This window comes from Bombina bombina, chromosome 4 (genome assembly GCF_027579735.1).
Source record: "Bombina bombina isolate aBomBom1 chromosome 4, aBomBom1.pri, whole genome shotgun sequence".
Classification (NCBI taxonomy): Eukaryota; Metazoa; Chordata; class Amphibia; order Anura; family Bombinatoridae; genus Bombina; species Bombina bombina.
This window is the reverse complement of record NC_069502.1, coordinates 837,050,860-837,070,951: the sequence shown is the minus strand read 5'-3', so window position 1 is coordinate 837,070,951 and position 20,092 is coordinate 837,050,860. Positions and strand designations below refer to the sequence as shown.

At 41.3% G+C, this 20,092-nt stretch overlaps 1 protein-coding gene across 3 annotated transcripts in view; it reads left to right on the top strand.

The window, feature by feature from the left end:
- Positions 1 to 20,092, top strand: part of LOC128657208 (oocyte zinc finger protein XlCOF6-like) — a 135,721-nt gene that overhangs the window by 21,880 nt on the left and 93,749 nt on the right. For all 3 annotated transcript variants that reach the window (XM_053711465.1, XM_053711464.1, XM_053711463.1), the window contains exons 3-6: positions 259 to 366; positions 2,456 to 2,560; positions 8,763 to 8,876; positions 12,772 to 12,861. In XM_053711465.1, the coding sequence (XP_053567440.1) occupies positions 259 to 366; positions 2,456 to 2,560; positions 8,763 to 8,876; positions 12,772 to 12,861 (417 nt within the window). The remainder of the gene's footprint in view (positions 1 to 258; positions 367 to 2,455; positions 2,561 to 8,762; positions 8,877 to 12,771; positions 12,862 to 20,092) is intronic.

Genomic DNA, 20,092 nt, shown 5'->3' with positions numbered 1-20,092 from the left:
ATTCTGTTTTTTTTGTAATTCAGAAAATACAATTTAAAAAAGGTTACCAATTTGCTTTGTTTCATGATATTCTTTGCTGAAGAGATACCTAGGTAGGTGTCTGGAGCAGGAAATAGTGCTGCCATCTAGTGATACTAATAGCTAAATTATACACTAATTGTGTAATAAATGAAATCATAATGTACAAACTGCTGTTATATAAGTTTATTTTACACCCTGTACTGTGCTCTATCAGGTAACTTCCTGCTGTAATTACAGGGCGTCTAGAGGAAAACCCGGGCACTGGGCTATTAAATGTGAAGGAAGAGGATGAGACAGATGATATGAATAGTCATCAGACTGAAATACATTGCTCCCTCCCTGCCGGTGAGTAGTAATACGTGAGAGTCTGCCGGGGCTGTGCACACAGTTACTTACTGCTCTCCCTCCCTGCCGGTTAGTAGTAATACGTGAGAGTCTGCCGGGGCTGTGCACACAGTTACTTACTGCTCTCCCTCCCTGCCGGTGAGTAGTAATACGTGAGAGTCTGCTGGGACTGTGCACACAGTTACTTACTGCTCTCCCTCCCTGCCGGTGAGTAGTAATACGTGAGAGTCTGCCGGGGCTGTGCACACAGTTACTTACTGCTCTCCCTCCCTGCCGGTGAGTAGTAATACGTGAGAGTCTGCCGGGGCTGTGCACACAGTTACTTACTGCTCTCCCTCCCTGCCGGTGAGTAGTAATACGTGAGAGTCTGCCGAGGCTGTGCACACAGTTACTTACTGCTCTCCCTCCCTGCCGGTGAGTAGTAATACGTGAGAGTCTGCCGGGGCTGTGCACACAGTTACTTACTGCTCTCCCTCGCTGCCGGTGAGTAGTAATACGTGAGAATCTGCCGGGGCTGTGCACACAGTTACTTACTGCTCTCCCTCCCTGCCGGTGAGTAGTAATACGTGAGAGTCTGCCGGGGCTGTGCACACAGTTACTTACTGCTCTCCCTCCCTGCCGGTGAGTAGTAATACGTGAGAATCTGCCGGGGCAGTGCACACAGTTACTTACTGCTCTCCCTCCCTGCCGGTGAGTAGTAATACGTGAGAATCTACCGGGGCTGTGCACACATTTACTTACTGCTCTCCCACCCTGCCGGTGAGTAGTAATACGTGAGAGTCTGCCCGGGCTGTGCACACAGTTACTTACTGCTCTCCCTCCCTGCCGGTGAGTAGTAATACGTGAGAGTCTGCAGGGGCTGTGCACACAGTTACTTACTGCTCTCCCTCCCTGCCGGTGAGTAGTAATACGGGAGAGTCTGCCGGGGCTGTGCACACAGTTACTTACTGCTCTCCCTCCCTGCCGGTGAGTAGTAATACGTGAGAGTCTGCTGGGGCTGTGCACACAGTTACTTACTGCTCTCCCTCCCTGCCGGTGAGTAGTAATACGTGAGAGTCTGCCGGGGCTGTGCACACAGTTACTTACTGCTCTCCCTCCCTGCCGGTGAGTAGTAATACGTGAGAGTCTGCCGGGGCTGTGCACACAGTTACTTACTGCTCTTCCTCCCTGCCGGTGAGTAGTAATACGTGAGAGTCTGCCGGGGCTGTGCACACAGTTACTTACTGCTCTCCCTCCCTGCCGGTGAGTAGTAATACGTGAGTCTGCCGGGGCTGTGCACACAGTTACTTACTGCTCTCCCTCCCTGCCGGTGAGTAGTAATACGTGAGAATCTGCCGGGGCTGTGCACACAGTTACTTACTGCTCTCCCTCCCTGCCGGTGAGTAGTAATACGTGAGAATCTGCCGGGGCTGTGCACACAGTTACTTACTGCTCTCCCACCCTGCCGGTGAGTAGTAATACGTGAGAGTCTGCCGGGGCTGTGCACACAGTTACTGCTCTCCCTCCCTGCCGGTGAGTAGTAATACGTGAGAGTCTGCAGGGGCTGTGCACACAGTTACTTACTGCTCTCCCTCCCTGCCGGTGAGTAGTAATACGTGAGAGTCTGTCGGGGCTGTGCACACAGTTACTTACTGCTCTCCCTCCCTGCCGGTGAGTAGTAATACGTGAGAGTCTGCCGGGGCTGTGCACACAGTTACTTACTGCTCTCCCTCCCTGCCGGTGAGTAGTAATACGTGAGAGTCTGCCGGGGCTGTGCACACAGTTACTTACTGCTCTCCCTCCCTGCCGGTGAGTAGTAATACGTGAGAGTCTGCCGGGGCTGTGCACACAGTTACTTACTGCTCTCCCTTGTAGTTTACTGTCTGGTTTATAAGCGCAGATAAAAAAATGAGTTTAACCCTTGTTTAGTTCATGTTGTAGCTTTATACTGGAATATAGAGAATCACAGAAAAAAAGGATGAGAGGAAAAAGCAGGAGAATGTGTGAATTTGGTGCTATTGTCTGTTTTTGAAATATACAAACTATATCATGATGAAGTTATAAAAACTAGATAATGGGATATAAAACTGAATCTGCTTTATTTGTACAGATGAAGATAACGCTGGTATAGTGAAAGTTGAGATAACAGAAGATTTGTGTGTGAAACATCAGCTGGGAGCTCCGGATAAGGAAACCAGTGACAGTATCAGCCCAGGTGAGTGTGCATGTGTGTTGTGTCTGAGGGACACAGAAGACAGGTGAGTGGTCATGTGTGTTGTGTTTGAGGGATGTAAGGTCGCAGGTAAGTGTGCATGTATGTTATGTCTATGGGATAAGGGTTACAAGTGAGTTAGCATGTGTGTTGTGTCTCAGGGACCCAGGTTTACAGGTGAGTGTATGCTGTGTCTGAGAGATGAAGGTAGCGTGAGTGTGACGGATACTCCGACTACCCCGGCTGAGTAGCTCCGCCAAACAGGGCAAGTGGCCACAGCCTGTAGTCACCCCTGGTGCCCGACAGCACCAGTATTCAGGGTCCCACCCTGTAGCAGACTCTGGCTACCCCGAATAGGTAGCTCTGCCAGAGGGTCCTCCCTCCCCCAGACAAGGGACCGATATGTAGCTGAGAAGAAGTGATTTAGCAAGAGCCCACCCAAATAACTAGACATACTAGCATTCAGGTGAAACAAGAACTGATTTTATTGCAAAAACACACACTCCTTTTATACACAAAGCTCATCTTGATTATACCATTGGACAATCCCACAATTTTCCCGCCCCTCCAGACAGCCCGGCGCCTCCATAGCAGCCACAGTCCCACAGAATCCCAGGACCCAGGGGTGGCGGTTTCGGGTTGATCCCGGGGGAGTGGCAACACTTCCAGGGTGTCATTTGAAAGCTCTATCTGATAGCGGGACCGAGCTACATTGAGTGTAAGGGCGCGATCAGACCGGGCTGTGACTAGACAGCTGCCCAGATGCGCTCAGGGTGAAAACCAGACCCGCTCAGTAGAGCAAGAGCGGCGGTCTGAAACATCCTCTTTTATAATCAAATTTTAGCTGCAGTATTATATTGCATAAAGTTTGCGCTAAGATGTGCAGAATTATATAACATTATTTTGTAGGTTTACTGCCCCTTTAAGTAAGATGATGATGTCACTTAGGAGGTGGATCTGTATTAGTTAAGGTGGAATAATGTAGTTTGGAAATAGCCGATGTTACAGGTGTGCACACTTATGCAACCATACGGCTAGATTACGAGTTTTGCGTTATGGTGAAAAAGCAGCGATAGGATTCCAATCAGCCAATAGAATGCGAGCTCAATCCTATAAGATAGAAGATGCCGTCTGGAGGACCACTTCTCCCGGGTTGGATGAAGACTTCTCACGACTTCGTTGAGGACTTCTCCCGGCTTCGTTGACGATGGATGTCCTGTCTTCAAAACTGTAAGTGGATCTTCGGGGGTTAGTGTTAGGGTTTTTTAAGGGTTTATTGTGTCGGTTTTAGTTTTAGATTAGGTTTTGGGCAGCAATAGCGCTAAATGCCCTTTTAAGGGCAATGCCCATCCAAATGCCCTATTCAGGGCAATGGGGAGCTTAGGTTTTTTTAGTTAGGGTTTTATTTGGGGGGTTGGTTGTGTGGGTGGCAGGTTTTACAGGTAAAAGAGCTGATTTATTTGGGGCAATGCCCTGCAAAAGGCCCTTTTAAGGGCTATTGGTAGTTTAGTTTAGGCTAGGTTTTTTTTTCTTTTGGGGGGGCTTTTTTTATTTTGATAGGGCTATTAGATTAGGTGTAATTAGTTTAAATATCTTGTAATTTGTTTTTTATTTTGTGTTTGTTTGTTTTTGTAATTTAGGTATTTGTAATTAATTTAGTTAATTGTATTTAATTTAGGTAATTTATTTAATTGTAGTGTAAGGTTAGGTGTGTAAGACAGGTTAGGTTTTATTTTACAGGTATATTTGTACTTATTTTAGCTAGGTAGTTATTAAATAGTTAATAACTAGTAACTATTGTACCTAGTTAAAATAAATACAAACTTTCCTGTAAAATAAAAATAAACCCTAAGATAGATACAATGTAACTATTAGTTATATTGTAGCTATCTTAGGGTTTATTTTACAGGTAAGTATTTAGTTTTAAATAGGAATTATTTAGTTATTAATAGTAGGTTTACTTTAGATTTATTTTAATTATATTTAAATTAGTGGGGGTTAGGGTTAGACTTAGGTTTAGGGGTTAATAAATTTAGTATAGTGGCGGTGACGTTTGGGGCGACAGATTAGGGTTAATAAATGTAGATAGGTGGCAGCGATGTTAGGGGCGGCAAATTAGGGGTGGCAAATTAGGGGTTTATAAATGTAGGTAGGTGGCGGCGATGTTAGGGGCGGCAGATTAGGGGTTAATAATTGTAGGTAGATGGCGGCGACGTTGGGGGCGACAGATTAGGCGTTAATAAATGTAGATAGGTGGCAGCGATGTTAGGGGCGGCAAATTAGGGGTTTATAAATGTAGGTAGGTGGCGGAGATGTTGGGGGCGGCAGATTAGGGGTTAATAATTGTAGGTTGGTGGCGGCGATGTTAGGGGCGGCAGATTAGGGGTTAATAATTGTAGGTAGGTGGCGGCGATGTTGGGGGCTGCAAATTAGGGGTTTATAAATTTAGGTAGGTGGCGGCGATGTTAGGGGCGGCAGATTAGAGGTTAATAATTGTAGGTAGATGGCGGCGACGTTGGGGGCGACAGATTAGGGGTTAATAAATGTAGATAGGTGGCAGCGATGTTAGGGGCGGCAAATTAGGGGTTTATAAATGTAGGTAGGTGGCGGCGATGTTAGGGGCGGCAGATTAGGGGTTAATAATTGTAGGTAGGTGGCGGCGATGTTAGGGGCGGCAGATTAGGGGTTAATAATTGTAGGTAGGTGGCGGCGATGTTGGGGGCGGCAGATTAGGGGTTAATAATATTTAACTAATGTTTGTGATGCAGGAGTGCGGCGGTTTAGGGGTTAATATGTTTATTATAGTGGCGGCGATGCCCGGAGCGGCAGATTAGGGGTTAATAAGTATAATGTAGGTGTCGGGGATGTCGGGGGCGGCAGATTAGGGGGTAATAAGTGTAAGATTAGGGGTGTTTAGACTCAGGCTTTATGTTAGGGTGTTAGGTGTAAACATACATTTTGTTTCCCCATAGGAATCAATAGGGCTGCGTTACTAAACTTTAGGCTGCTTTTTTGCAGGTGTTAGACTTTTTTCAGCCGGCTCTCCCCATTGATGTCTATGGGGAAATTGTGCACGAGCACGTACAACTAGCTCACCGCTGACTTAAGCAGCGCTGGTATTGGAGTGCGGTATGGAGCACAAGTTTGCGCTACGCTCACTTCTTTTATAAAAACCTGTAATACCAGCGCTGTAGGAAAGTGAGCGGTGACAATAACGTGCAAGTTAGCACCGCACCCCTCATAATGCAAAACTCGTAATCTAGCCGATATTATTTAAGTTTTTTATTTTTGCTTCCTGATTTATCTTTGTCTTATTTTTTTACATCACAGAAATCTGACATCTTAACAGGGGTGTGTAGACTTTTTATATCCACTGTATATTGTGTGTGAGGTACGTGGGATACAGGTGAGTGTTCACATGTATTGTGTGTGAGGTACGTGAGTTACAGGTGAGTGTGCACTTACATTGCGTGTTAGGTACATGGGTTACAGATGAGTGTGCACATATATTGTTTGTGAGGTACGTGGGTTACAGGTGAGTGTGCACATATATTGTGTGTTAGGTACATGGGTTACAGCTGAGTGTGCATAAATATTGTGTGTGAGGTACGTGAGTTATAGCTGAGTGTGCACGTATATTGTTTGTGAGGTATGTGGGTTACAGGCAGCTGAGTGTGCATGTATGTTGTGTGTGAACCATGTGGGTTACAGCTGAGTGTGCACATATATTGTGTGTGAGTTACATGGGTTATAGGTGAGTGTGCATGTATATTGTGTATGAGGTACGGGGGTTACAGCTGAGTGTGCACATATATTGTGTGTGAGGTACATGGGTTACAGGTAAGTTTGCACGTATATTGTGTGTGAGATACGGGGGTTACAGGTGAGTGTGCACATATATTGTGTGTGAGATACGGGGGTTACAGGTGAGTGTGCACATGTATTGTGTGTGAGGTACGTGGGTTACAGTTGAGTGTGCACGTATATTGTTTGTGAGATATGTGGGTTATAGCTGAGTGTGCATGAATATTGTGTGTGAGGTACGTGGGTTATAGCCGAGTGTGCACGTATATTTTGTGTGAAGCATGTGGGTTACAGCCGAGTGTGCATGTATATTGTGTGTGAGTTACATGGTTTATAGGTGAGTGTGCATGTATATTGTGTATGAGATACGGGGGTTACAGGCGGGTGTGCATATATATTGTGTGTGAGGTAAGTGGTTTACAGGTAAGTGTGCACGTATATTGTGTGTCTGAGGTACGTGGGTTACAGCTGAGTGTGCATGAATATTTTGTGTGAGGTACGTGGGTTACAGCTGAGTGTGCACGTATATTGTTTGTGAGATATGTGGGTTACAGGTGAGTATGTACATATGTTGTTTGTGAGGCATGTGGGTTACAGCTGAGTGTGCATGAATATTGTGTATGAGGTACGTGGGTTACAGGTGAGTGTGCACATATATTGTGTATGAGATACGTTGGTTACAGGTGAGTGTGCACATATATTGTGTGTGACATACGTAGGTTACAGGTGAGTGTGCACATATATTGTGTGTGAGATACGGGGGTTACAGGTGAGTGTGCACATATATTGTGTGTGAGATACGTAGGTTACAGGTGAGTGTGTATGTATATTGTTTGTGAGATATGTGGGTTACAGCTGAGTGTGCATGAATATTGTGTGTGAGGTACGTGAGTTATAGCTGAGTGTGCACGTATATTGTTTGTGAGGTATGTGGGTTACAGGCAGCTGAGTGTGCATGTATTTTGTGTGTGAAGCATGTGGGTTACAGCTAAGTGTGTACATATATTGTGTGTGAGGTACGTGGGTTACAGCTGAGTGTGCACATATATTGTGTAGGAGATACGTCGGTTACAGGTGAGTGTGCACGTATATTGTGTATGAGATACAGGGGTTACAGGTGAGTGTGCACATATATTGTGTTTGAGGTATGTGGCTTACAGCTGAGTGTGCACGTATATTGTGTGTGAGTTACATGGTTTATAGGTGAGTGTGCATGTATATTGTGTATGAGGTACATGGGTTACAGCTGAGTGTGCATGTATATTGTGTGTGAGGTATATTGTGTGTGAGTTACATAGGTTATAGGTGAGTGTGCATGTATATTGTGTGTGAGGTATATTGTGTGTGAGTTACATGGTTTATAGGTGAGTGTGCATGTATATTGTGTGTGAGATACGGGGGTTATAGGTGAGTGTGCATGTATATTGTGTATGAAGTACCTGGGTTAAAGCTGAGTGCACGTATATTGTGTGTGAGATACGGGGGTTACAGGTGAGTGTGCACATATATTGTGTAGGAGGCATTTGGGTTACAGGTGAGTGTGCACGTATATTGTGTGTGAGGTATATTGTGTGTGAGTTACATGGGTTATAGGTGAGTGTGCATGTATATTGTGTATGAAGTACGTGGGTTAAAGCTGAGTGTGCACGTATATTGTGTGTGAGATACGGGGGTTACAGGTGAGTGTGCACATGTATTGTGTGTGAGGTACGTGGGTTACAGTTGAGTGTGCACGTATATTGTTTGTGAGATATGTGGGTTATAGCTGAGTGTGCATGAATATTGTGTGTGAGGTACGTGGGTTATAGCCGAGTGTGCACGTATATTGTTTGTTGTGTACGTGGGTTACAGCCGAGTGTGCACGTATATTGTGTGTGAGTTACATGGTTTATAGGTGAGTGTGCATGTATATTGTGTATGAGATACGGGGGTTACAGGCGGGTGTGCATATATATTGTGTGTGAGGTAAGTGGTTTACAGGTAAGTGTGCACGTATATTGTGTGTCTGAGGTACGTGGGTTACAGCTGAGTGTGCATGAATATTTTGTGTGAGGTACGTGGGTTACAGCTGAGTGTGCACGTATATTGTTTGTGAGATATGTGGGTTACAGGTGAGTATGTACATATGTTGTTTGTGAGGCATGTGGGTTACAGCTGAGTGTGCATGAATATTGTGTATGAGGTACGTGGGTTACAGGTGAGTGTGCACATATATTGTGTGTGAGTTACAGGTGAGTGTGCATAGTAAGTGTGATAGTCTACTAAATAATTCTCTTGTGTGCACATAGTAATTTTTTGGTCATCACATGATTTTTATTGATATATAATGAGAGAAACATTGATACACTCTATTAGTACTACAAACAGCTTACACATGTGCATGTATATTCTTTTTGCACAGGCCGTATGGATGTGACGCCTTCAGATGGCTCAGTGGTTGAGCACAGAGGAGAACCGTATGTGTGTAATTACATGAAGACTGAGGAGGATGAAGTTCCTATAAATACCGCTACAGGTGATTAGCATTAATTAACACCTTAACCACTGATGTACCCTGTACATCAGCGGGGGTTGACATACCCTCAAACATCCGCCAGATATAGCGCAGGTTTGCGCTATATTTGTATGCCTCTGGAAGTAAGGTATGCAGTCCTAGCATAGCTTCACCACTGCCGGCGAAGCTGCGCTAGTTAAACTCTTAACGACCAAGGACGTACAAGGTACAGTATGTCTATAAATAAGGGGTTAAGTAAAGGGAATATTCTGTGATGGTGACATTTTGCCTCATGTAAATAAGTTATATTTTCTCAGATGGTTACACAGCAGACACAAGTCAGTGAGCAGCTCATGTATGAATAGCTAAGGGCTAGATTACAAATGAAGCACACAAATATAATCACTACTGAGTGCTAACGCCGCTCCAGTTATATCTATAGTGCTCCTATTCTTGTACTCGTATTACAAGTTGAAAGTAAAATGTTATCGGAAGAGTCAAAGCCTCAGGTGCGCTAACATCTGCAGCTCGGATATTGTGACCTCGCTGAGTCCCTTTCTGTAACATATACACCTTTGTGCCCCATATGATAGACCGTATCCCTTTAGATCAATGTTAGAATATTTATTTCAATAATTAGCCTTGTTTTTGTATTAAATATCTATAATTGAGTGAAATACTTCATTTTAATATATTATATATGTGTTTTTATTGTGCATGTATTTAAGAGTTAATGGAACAGTAAAGTCAAAATTAAACGTTTTAAACAACTTTCCAATTTACTTCTATTATCTAATTTTCTGTGTTCTCTTGGTATCCTTTGTTGAAAAGTATACCTAGGTAGGCTCAGGGGCAGCAATGCACTACTAGCTAGCTGATGCTTGGTGTCTGCACATATATGCCTCTTGTCATTGGCTCAACAAATGTGTACAGCTATCTCCCAGCAGTGTGTTGCTGCTCCTTCTACAAAAGATAACATTTGCTTCATTCTCTTGGTAACATAAGTACATTGTAAGGTTGTATAAAATGACTCTCGTTCTCTGAATCATGAAAGGTTTTTTTTAACATTTTACTTCAGGACTCTAAAAGCATTAAGTTCCCAGTGCTATTTTGTAATGTGCTCGAGTGTAACACTTATGTCGCCAATGTAATATGAGCGTTAGTAGCAAATCCTGCGCTATCCATTCATATAGTATAGGGTGAGCTAAATAAATGTCAGCCTCGTTAAAGGGACATGAAACCCTTAATTTTTTTTCATGATTCAGAGATTTTCAGATAATGGGGAGCAGAACCGTTAACCTTACCCTTAGCGTGACCTTGTGCACAATCATTATCAGAGACATTACATTTTCAGATAGATTCAGAGAGAATACGATTTTATATAACTTTCCAATTTACTTTCTATTATCTAATTTTCTTCATTCTCTTTGTATCAAAGGATACAAAGAGAACAAAACAAATTAGATAATAAAAGTAAATTGGATAGTTGTTTAAAATTGTATTCTCTCTGAATCTATTTTAAAATATCATGTCTCTGATGATGATTGTGCACAAGGTCATACTAAGAGTAACGTTAACGGTTGTGCTCCACTTGTGTCTCATAGATGCAGTGCACATGTGAGTGTACGTGTGTGATGTTCCTGAGGGTAACAGGGTTCAGGTGAGTGTATGTGTGTGATGTGTCTGAGGGATACAGGGCACAGGTGAGTGTACGTGTGTGATGTGTCTGAGGGATACAGGGTACAGGTGAGTGTACGTGTGTGATGTGTCTGAGGGATACAGGGTACAGGTGAGTGTACGTGTGTGATGTGTCTGAGAGATACAGGGCACAGGTGAGTGTACATGTGTGATGTGTCTGAGGGATACAGGGCACAGGTGAGTGTACGTGTGTGATGTGTCTGAGGGATATAGGGCACAGGTGAGTGTACATGTGTGATGTGCCTGAGGGATACAGGGCACAGGTGAGTGTACGTGTGTGATGTGTCTGAGAGATACAGGGCACAGGTAAGTGTACATGTGTGATGTGCCTGAGGATACAGGGTACAGGTGAGTGTACATGTGTGATGTGTCTGAGGGATACAGGGCACAAGTGAGTGTAAATGTGTGATGTGTCGGAGGGATACAGGGCACAAGTGAGTGTAAATGTGTGATGTGTCTGAGGGATACAGGGCACAGGTGAGTGTACGTGTGTGATGTGTCTGAGGGGTGCAGGGCACAGGTGAGTGTACGTGCGTGATGTGTCTGAGGGATACAGGGCACAGGTGAGTGTATGTGGGTGATGTGTCTGAGGGATATAGGGCACAGGTGAGTGTACATGTGTGATGTGCCTGAGGGATACAGGGCACAGGTGAGTGTACGTGTGTGATGTGTCTGAGAGATACAGGGCACAGGTGAGTGTATATGTGTGATGTGCCTGAGGATACAGGGTACAGGTGAGTGTACATGTGTGATGTGTCTGAGGGATACAGGGCACAAGTGAGTGTAAATGTGTGATGTGTCTGAGGGATACAGGGCACAAGTGAGTGTAAATGTGTGATGTGTCTGAGGGATAGAGGGCACAGGTGAGTGTACGTGTGTGATGTGTCTGAGGGGTGCAGGGCACAGGTGAGTGTACGTGTGTGATGTGTCTGAGGGGTACAGGTGAGTGTACGTGTGTGATGTGTCTGAGGGATACAGGGCACAGGTGAGTGTACATGTGTGATGTGTCTGAGAGATACAGGGCACAGGTGAGTGTATGTGTGTGAAGTGTCTGAGGGATACAGGGCACAGGTGAGTGTACGTGTGTGATGTGTCTGAGGGATACAGGGTACAGGTGAGTGTACATGTGTGATGTGCCTGAGGGATACAGGGCACAGGTGAGTGTACGTGTGTGATGTGCCTGAGGGATACAGGGCACAGGTGAGTGTACGTGTGTGATGTGTCTGAGGGATACAGGGCACAGGTGAGTGTACATGTGTGATGTGCCTGAGGGATACAGGGCACAGGTAAGTGTACGTGTGTGATGTGTCTGAGGGGTGCAGGGCACAGGTGAGTGTACGTGTGTGATGTGTCTGAGGGATACAGGGTACAGGTGAGTGTACATGTGTGATGTGTCTGAGGGATACAGGGCATAGGTGAGTGTAAATGTGTGATGTGTCTGAGGGATACAGGGTACAGGTGAGTGTACGTGTGTCTGAGGGATACAGGGCACATGGGAATGTACATGTGTGATGTGTCTGAGGGATACAAGGCACAGGTGAGTGTACATTTGTAATGTGTCTGAGGGATACAGGGCACAGGTGAGTGTACATGTGTGATGTGTCAGAGAGATACAGGGCACAGTTGAGTGTACATGTGTGATGTGTCTGAAGGATACAGGGTACAGGTGAGTGTAAGTGTGTGATGTGTCTAAGGGATACAGGGCACAGGTGAGTGTACATGTGTGATGTGTCTGAGGGATACAGGGCACAGGTGAGTGTACATATGTGATGTGTCTGAGGGATGCAGGGTACAGGTGAGTGTACGTGTTTGATGTTTCTGAGGGACGCAGTGTCCAAGTGAGTGTATGTGTGTGATGTGTCTAAGGGCACAATGTATGTTAGTGACGTGTCTGAGTAAATCAGGACACCAAAAAGGGTATGGGTATCACCTATAAGAGGAGCGCATGGCACAAGTAAATGTATTTGTGTGACGTGTATATGGGAAGCAGGTCACAGGTGAGTGTATGTGTTTGACATGTCTGGGGGTTGCAGGGTATAGGTGAGTGTACATGTGTGATGAGTCTGAGGGATGAATTTTGCTGGTGAGTGTACATGTGTGATGTGTCTGAGGGGTACAGGGTACAGGTGAATGTGTGTGTATGTGTGTGTCTAATATTACAACTTCCTTGTGCAGTGGCTAGAAGCTAACTGTGACCATATTTATATGATCTATGCAGGTGATGTTAAGACTGAAGTCACTCTTAATACTGAACAGACAAATGACTTGGAACCTTTGAAGCAGGAAATCAGTGACAATATCAGTACAGGTGAGTATACATGTGTGATTTGTCTAAGGGATGCAGGGCACAGGTAAGTGTACGTGTGCGATGTGTATAACGGGCGCAGGGCACAGGTAAGTGTACGTGTGTGATGTGTAACGGGCGCAGGGCACACGTAAGTGTACATGTGTGATGTTTATGTACAGGAGATGCAAAAAGTTTTGCAAAACAAAAGAAAAGACTTCCTGTCTCTGAGACAGTTTATAACAAAAGACCCATTGGAATTCAATATAACAAAAAAACAAATATATGGTTGTATTAAAATTATCTCAGACAAACACACTTGTACTAAATGATGTGAAAAAAGTGATAGATGCCTATTAATCAAAACACTTATAAAAAGTGCAGTGTGAATATATGTCACAGTATAGTGTGAAATAAAAATGCAAAAAGTGAGACACTCTTATATTAATATAGAGTATATAAAAATGCTATTGAACATATATAGTAGTAGATACTAACTGTGACGTCTTAGTGAAGTATCAAAAGACATAATATTAAAGTGCAACAGTCCATATATATATACACTGTGGGTAATATCAAACCAAAAAACCCTCCAGGGAAAACCACCCAGAATATAGTTCATATATCCAAGAAGAAAGTGTACAAGTACAAGTGTAGAAAAATGAAGAGAAGAAAGGAGGCGCCACAAAAGTGTGAATACGTCAGGTACCAATGCCCCTATGTATGCTCAAATGCTACTTACTAAATGTAAAGCTCTTGAGAAGTGCCACAGGTGCTGGCTGGATCATTAGTAGCTACCCAACGGGCTATCCTCTCGGAGTGTGTGATGAATGACAAACAACGAAACTTAGATGTGCAGCACTTGAGAAGTGCCACAGGTGCAGGCTGTATCATTAATAGCTACCCAGAGAGCTATACTCTCCGGATCTGTACTGTACACAATACTTCTGGGTTCTCGTTCACTTAAAGAGAATCAACGGTAAACTTTTATAAGTGGTATATCAGTTGCCACTTAAACGAAGTATAAACGAAGTAAAAGCTTCAGAATAAAAGCTTCAAAATAAAAACTTTGTGATGTCAAGGAGTAAAATAAAAATAAAAAAGGACCCAATGCACTACGCGTTTCTCGGTATAACATCCGTTTCATCAGGATGTGCCTGATGAAACGGTTGTTATACCGAGAAACGCGTAGTGAATTGGGTCCTAATAAAATACCCATTTTTATTTTACTCCTTGACATCACAAAGTTTTTATTTTGAAGCTTTTATTCTGAAGATTTTACTTAGTTTTTATACTGTATTTAGGTATTTGGATATTCGTTTAAGTGGCAACTGATATACCACTTATAAAAGTTTACCGTTGGTTCTCTTTAAGTGAACGAGAACCCAGAAGTATTGTGTACGGTACAGATCCGGAGAGAATAGCTCGCTGGGTAGCTATTAATGATCCAGCCTGCACCTGTGGCACTTCTCAAGTGCTGCACATCTAAGTTTTGTTGTTTGTTTTTCATCACACACTCCGAGAGGATAGCCCGCTGGGTAGCTACTAATGATCCAGCCCGCACCTGTGGCACTCCTCAAGTGCTTTACATTTAGTAAGTTGCATTTGAGCATACATAGGGGCATTGGTACCTGACGTATTCACACTATTGTGGCGCCTCCTTTCTTCTCTTCATTTTTCTACACTTGTACTAAATAACTTTATTAGAGACAAGAAAAAATTAGTCCGACTGGACTGGTACTGACGCACACACACACACACTGATTAAAACTAGCTTAAACTCAAATAAACGATATCCTTATTCATTGAAAATGCTCATAATTTATAGATTTATGATATTGCAACCATGCATGGCAATATTATATATCCCTCTAATCGGGTATAGCCAATGGTAGCAATAAAAGTATACTTCAGACGGTAAATGTTATAATGTTTGTATCTTAATTAAGCTTTAGCATGTAGCAAATACCCAATATGAGCAGGTAAAATATGGTTATATTATTGTGTATTCAAGAATTATACTGAGGGGACGCAACTGCTTAGAGCTAAATATAAGCAACCAACCAGTTCTTAATTACATACTGGTTTAGTCGTGAATATATCAATATATTTGGTGCAGACCCTTAAATATCATACATGAGTTAGTAAAGGGAGAAGAAATCCTGGAAAAAATATACCTGGATAAAAGACAGGGAATTCAGCACTCTTTTTTTAAAGAAATTTATTAAGCTCATAAAAATAAGAATAATTAAATGGTGTATCCAAAAAAAGCTTGGATTGCTAGGAGAGAAGGCGATCTCTAACACCCTCCTAACTTAGTCTCCTTATTTGTGTAGTAACCAATAAGCAATACAGAAGATACAATAAAGTGTATATGTATTCAGCAACAGAAGTTTTACATAAATGAAGTAAGTTAACATTCAAACCTGACCGGTCAGGGGACTGTGAAGGTGTCTGTACAGGAAAATTGCATGCAGGTTTTAACCTCTTACATCGATATGCAGCAAGTTAGGCATAATGCAATTATTAACCTCTTACATCAACATATAGCAAGTTAGGCATCTTATAGTACATACATATTACAAATATATTAGTGGGGAACAGCAACCAAACTACTACACCCTGCTGCGTATGGCACCTTAGTGTATAAGGCTTAATGCCAGGCAGGTATTAAGTTTTGGGATCTAAGTAGTTACTGATAGCGTGTCCCCAGAATATGTACATTTGTTTGGGTCAAGTTGCAAAAAAGCAAAAGGCAAGATTCAAGATCAATGTACTCAGCAAAATAAGTAAACTTTTGATCACATTAATTACTGAAGGTCGTTATTTTTTGTTGTTAGAGTCCTTAGATTAGTCATGCAAGCAGGCAATGTGTTAGCCATAAAGCAGGAAAGCAAGATGTAAAGGAATGCAGGATAGCAAGTCAGTAAATGTATGATTTATATGCATCGAGCATTATCAAATTTGCAATTTCCTTTCGAAATCTAGGACTTATGATGAGCCCCCTCTACAGGGTAGCTGTATCAAGCTCGTGGTACTGCTTGCCTATCAATCAGGCAACAGTCTTAGAAGCATACGACCTGAATCCAGATAGATCTTCAAGCTGGTACTTTGCATCAGAGCCTTCTTGACCTCCGGAAGAATCTTTGGTTTAAGTCCAGTCAAGCGCCAACACTTGCAGAGTGTTTGTTCTCCGGCACAAACACAGACCACATATTCCGGTTCGGCTTGTCCAATGCCGACGCGCGTTTCACCCGCTAGGTGTGTCGGGCTTCGTCATGTTGCTCAATCTTGGCTCAATAAATGTTGAAATAGATATTGTATATTTGTTTAAATGTTGCCACACTTAAATATACTTAAAGGGACATAATACTCATATGCTAAATCACTTGAAACTGATGCAGTATAACTGTAAAAAGCTGACAGGAAAATATCACCTGAGCATCTCTATGTAAAAAAGGAAGATATTTTACCTCACAATCTCCTCAGCTCAGCAGAGTAAGTTCTGTGTAAAAAGTTATACTTCACCTGCTCCCAGCTGCAGGTAAAAAATTAAAAAAAATGAAGAAATGAACAGCAGCCAATCAGCATCAGCAGTTCTGAGGTCATGAACTCTTACTGTGAATCTCATGAGATTTGACTTAACTCTCATGAGATTTCATAGTAAGCTTCCTTTACCTGATTGGTGAAATAATATGAGAGTTCACTAGGCTCATCCCCTAAGCTGTCCCAGGACAGACACACTAAAATGCTGCTTAGAAATCCTTTACAATGGGATGTGGCTACTGAGGAGCTTTTGAGGTAAAATATCTTTCTTTTTTTATATAGAGATGTTCAGGAGATATTTTCTAGTCAGCTTTTTACAGCTATACTGCATCACTTTCAAGTGTTTAAACATTTGGGTATTATGGCCCTTTAAGAGTCTCCTTAGGGGGAACACACATTGTGGATATTTTCGCTAATTGTTGATGCAGTTAGTGTTATTGAGTAAGACCCTGAAATAAAATCCGTATGCAACGTGTCTTGGAGTTTATCAGGGGTTAAATTAACAGATTATTTGCCCCATCACAAATTTTATAAAATAACTTCCAGGATAACGTATAATTCAAATATTGGTATTACTATAAATATATAACACTAAAAGGTATGAATCACTGCATAAGACAACAGTATCAAGCAACACTAGATGAAAACAAAATGCTGAACTCCTAAACAAAAGCCTCTACTATATCGGAGGCTATCATTAATATTAATCTTGCTGAATTGTGAGACAACATAAAGCTAAGCTGAAAAATGTCTCTTCTATAGCAGGGACTCTGTTATCGTTATACTGACTGAATCCGATTAGGTGAATAAAGTTTGTCACATTATCGTATTAATGAGTAAGCAACTAAAAACAGAGAGGTTCTATGACCTCGTGAGAGTGCCCCTGACGCACGTTTCACATAACGCTTCTTCAGAGGGGTACGCGCCGGCCAAACAGAGCGGGTAATACCTATGTGTCAGACCCGCCCACATACTGTGATTGGATCATCGTAATCTCGTTCTCAATTTGTAATTGGTTGACACTCTTGTAATGGAAATTGATCTACACCAATTGGTAGAAGTGTTTACTGGCATCATTATTTGCTAGATAAAATAGAGGAGGTGTCACATCAATGACTCGAAAGAAGATGAATTGGATATAAGTAGAATCATGATGGTCTCATCCTGAATAGTTGATTTGTCAGCACTCTTGAGATGGAACTTTATCAGAACCAATCAATAGTACTGTTTGCTAGCATCATTAGTTACTAAGTAAAATGCGGGCGTTATTATGTCTGGGACTGAAAAGTAAACAAATACAGAAGACATACGTTACTTTTAAAAGCAGACATGTTATAACGATCTTATGATGTACTTCAATTTAAGATGGTTTTAAAACGCATTTGCTAAAATGGTTACTTAATAATGACAATATGTTTTTATACTAGTGCTAAAAAATAAAATTTATACATGTATACTAGCTAACTTTAAGACTGGCAATTGCAATGTGTGTTGTGAATGTGAGATTAGTGCAATAACCATTAAGTGTGATGAATAATACCTCAAAAAAGGGTTAATGAATGTGTGAGTTATACTTAAATAAAGCATAAAAAAGACAAAATGTGAGTGAAAAATCATCCTTAACCAAGAAATTACTGATATTCACAGGATGATTTCGACAAATAACGATGTCTTTTAAAACATCATACATTAATATATTGTATATAAAAAATAATAAATTCTAATTTAAATGTTGAAAAATGCCAATAAGGAAAAGTGAATTTGTGCTAATTGTGCAGAATAATAAAATGGTGTGATAGAGAAATGTGTTGACAATGAAATATAGTGAAAAGCAATAATGCTTTGTGATAATGTGAATATATATATAAGGAAATATGATGTTATTAATATACAAACATCATTTTAAGTGCCATTCAAGATGGATGATGTATATAATCATAAATATACATTGTAGTTATTGTATTCATTAAGTCCAGAAGGATATACTGTGTTGAGCAAGTATTTCCAACGGCATTCTGCTCTGAGTAATGAATTTTCTAGACTGCCTCCTCTAATGCCCAGATATATTTTCTGTATTACAGAGAATTTAAGTTAATTATATTGACTTCGATGTTTGAGTAAAAAATGTTTAGCAACACTAGTGATTTTTTTCCCTTTTTGTAGATCTTTTTCTGCATTTTTTATATTATTTTTGTGTTCCAAGATTCTTACTCGTGCCTCTCTAGTGGTCATGCCTACATAGGCCTTCTCACATTCACAGTAAATGACAAAGATTACTCCTGAGGACCTGCATGTAAAATGTTGTTTTAATTTATGAATAATCCCATATTTGTCTTTGATTTAATTTATTTTTTTGACATAGGGGCAGATCGAACAGGTACCACAAGGGTACATTCCAGGATCTGTATCACTTTTCTTAGGAGTATGTACATAATGGCTTTGTACTAATTGGTCTTTGAGATTTCTTGGTCTCTTATAACCAATTTTAACTCTATCTCCTATTATATCTTTGAGATCCGGGTCATTTTCAAGAATGTGCCAGTTTTCATTTAGTATCCTGATCACATGATGCATTTGAGGGTTATAAGTCGTTATAAAAAATCTTGGAATATTTGTGGAAGCGTCTTTTACTTTAGGGTGAAGAAGTGTTTCTCTCAATTTTTAGTGCCTTAAATTTTGCTTTTTTTATAGATCTTTTGCTGTAGCCTCTTTTTAATAGTCTAGTTATCAACAGTTTGCTTTATTTTCAAAAATAGATAAAAATTTAACTAAATGCTTACGTGTGCCCTCCCATATGAATAGCACATCATCAATATACCTCAACCACAGTGGTACATGGTCTGTAAATTCTTCCATACCCTCTGAAAAGACAATTTTTTTGTTCCCAGAAACTCAAAAATAAGTTTGCATATGTTGGGACACAGGAGGTGCCCATTGCAGTGCCTTGTGTTTGTAGGAAGAAACTATCTTTAAATGTAAATATAGTGAGTACATATTTTAAAAGTGATATAATGAATTCATTATGTTCTTTATTATCAAGCTCATTCGTGGATAGGAAATACCTTATTGCCTGTATACCATCATCATGTCTGATACTAGTATATAAAAATTCCACATCTGCAGTAATAAGCCATGTATCTTGGCTGAGATGTAGATTTTGTAGGACCTGTAAAACTTCCATCGTGTCACGAACATAAGATGGCATAGTAGTCTGATATTCTCTTAATCTCTGATCGACATATTTGCTTGCTGCCTCAGTTAAGTTGTTACTGCCAGATACTATTGGTCTTCCCGGTGGTTTGGTCAGACTTTTATGTACTCTTGGTAAAAAGTATATAGTGGCCAAGGTTGGATTCTTTTGTATCAGAAATATACAATATCTATTTCAACATTTATTGAGCCAAGATTGAGCAACATTATGTATGTGCGATTTGTTTGTAACATTATTTAGACAAAGCGACATACACAATAATATAACCATATTTTACCTGCTCATATTGGGTATTTGCTACATGCTAAAGCTTAATTAAGATACAAACATTATAACATTTACTGTCTGAAGTATACTTTTATTTCTACCATTGGCTATACCTGATTAGAGGGATATATATTGCCATGCATGGTTGCAATATCATAAATCTTTAAATTATGAGCATTTTCAATGAATAAGGATATCGTTTTTCTGAGTTTAAGCTAGTTTTAATCAGTG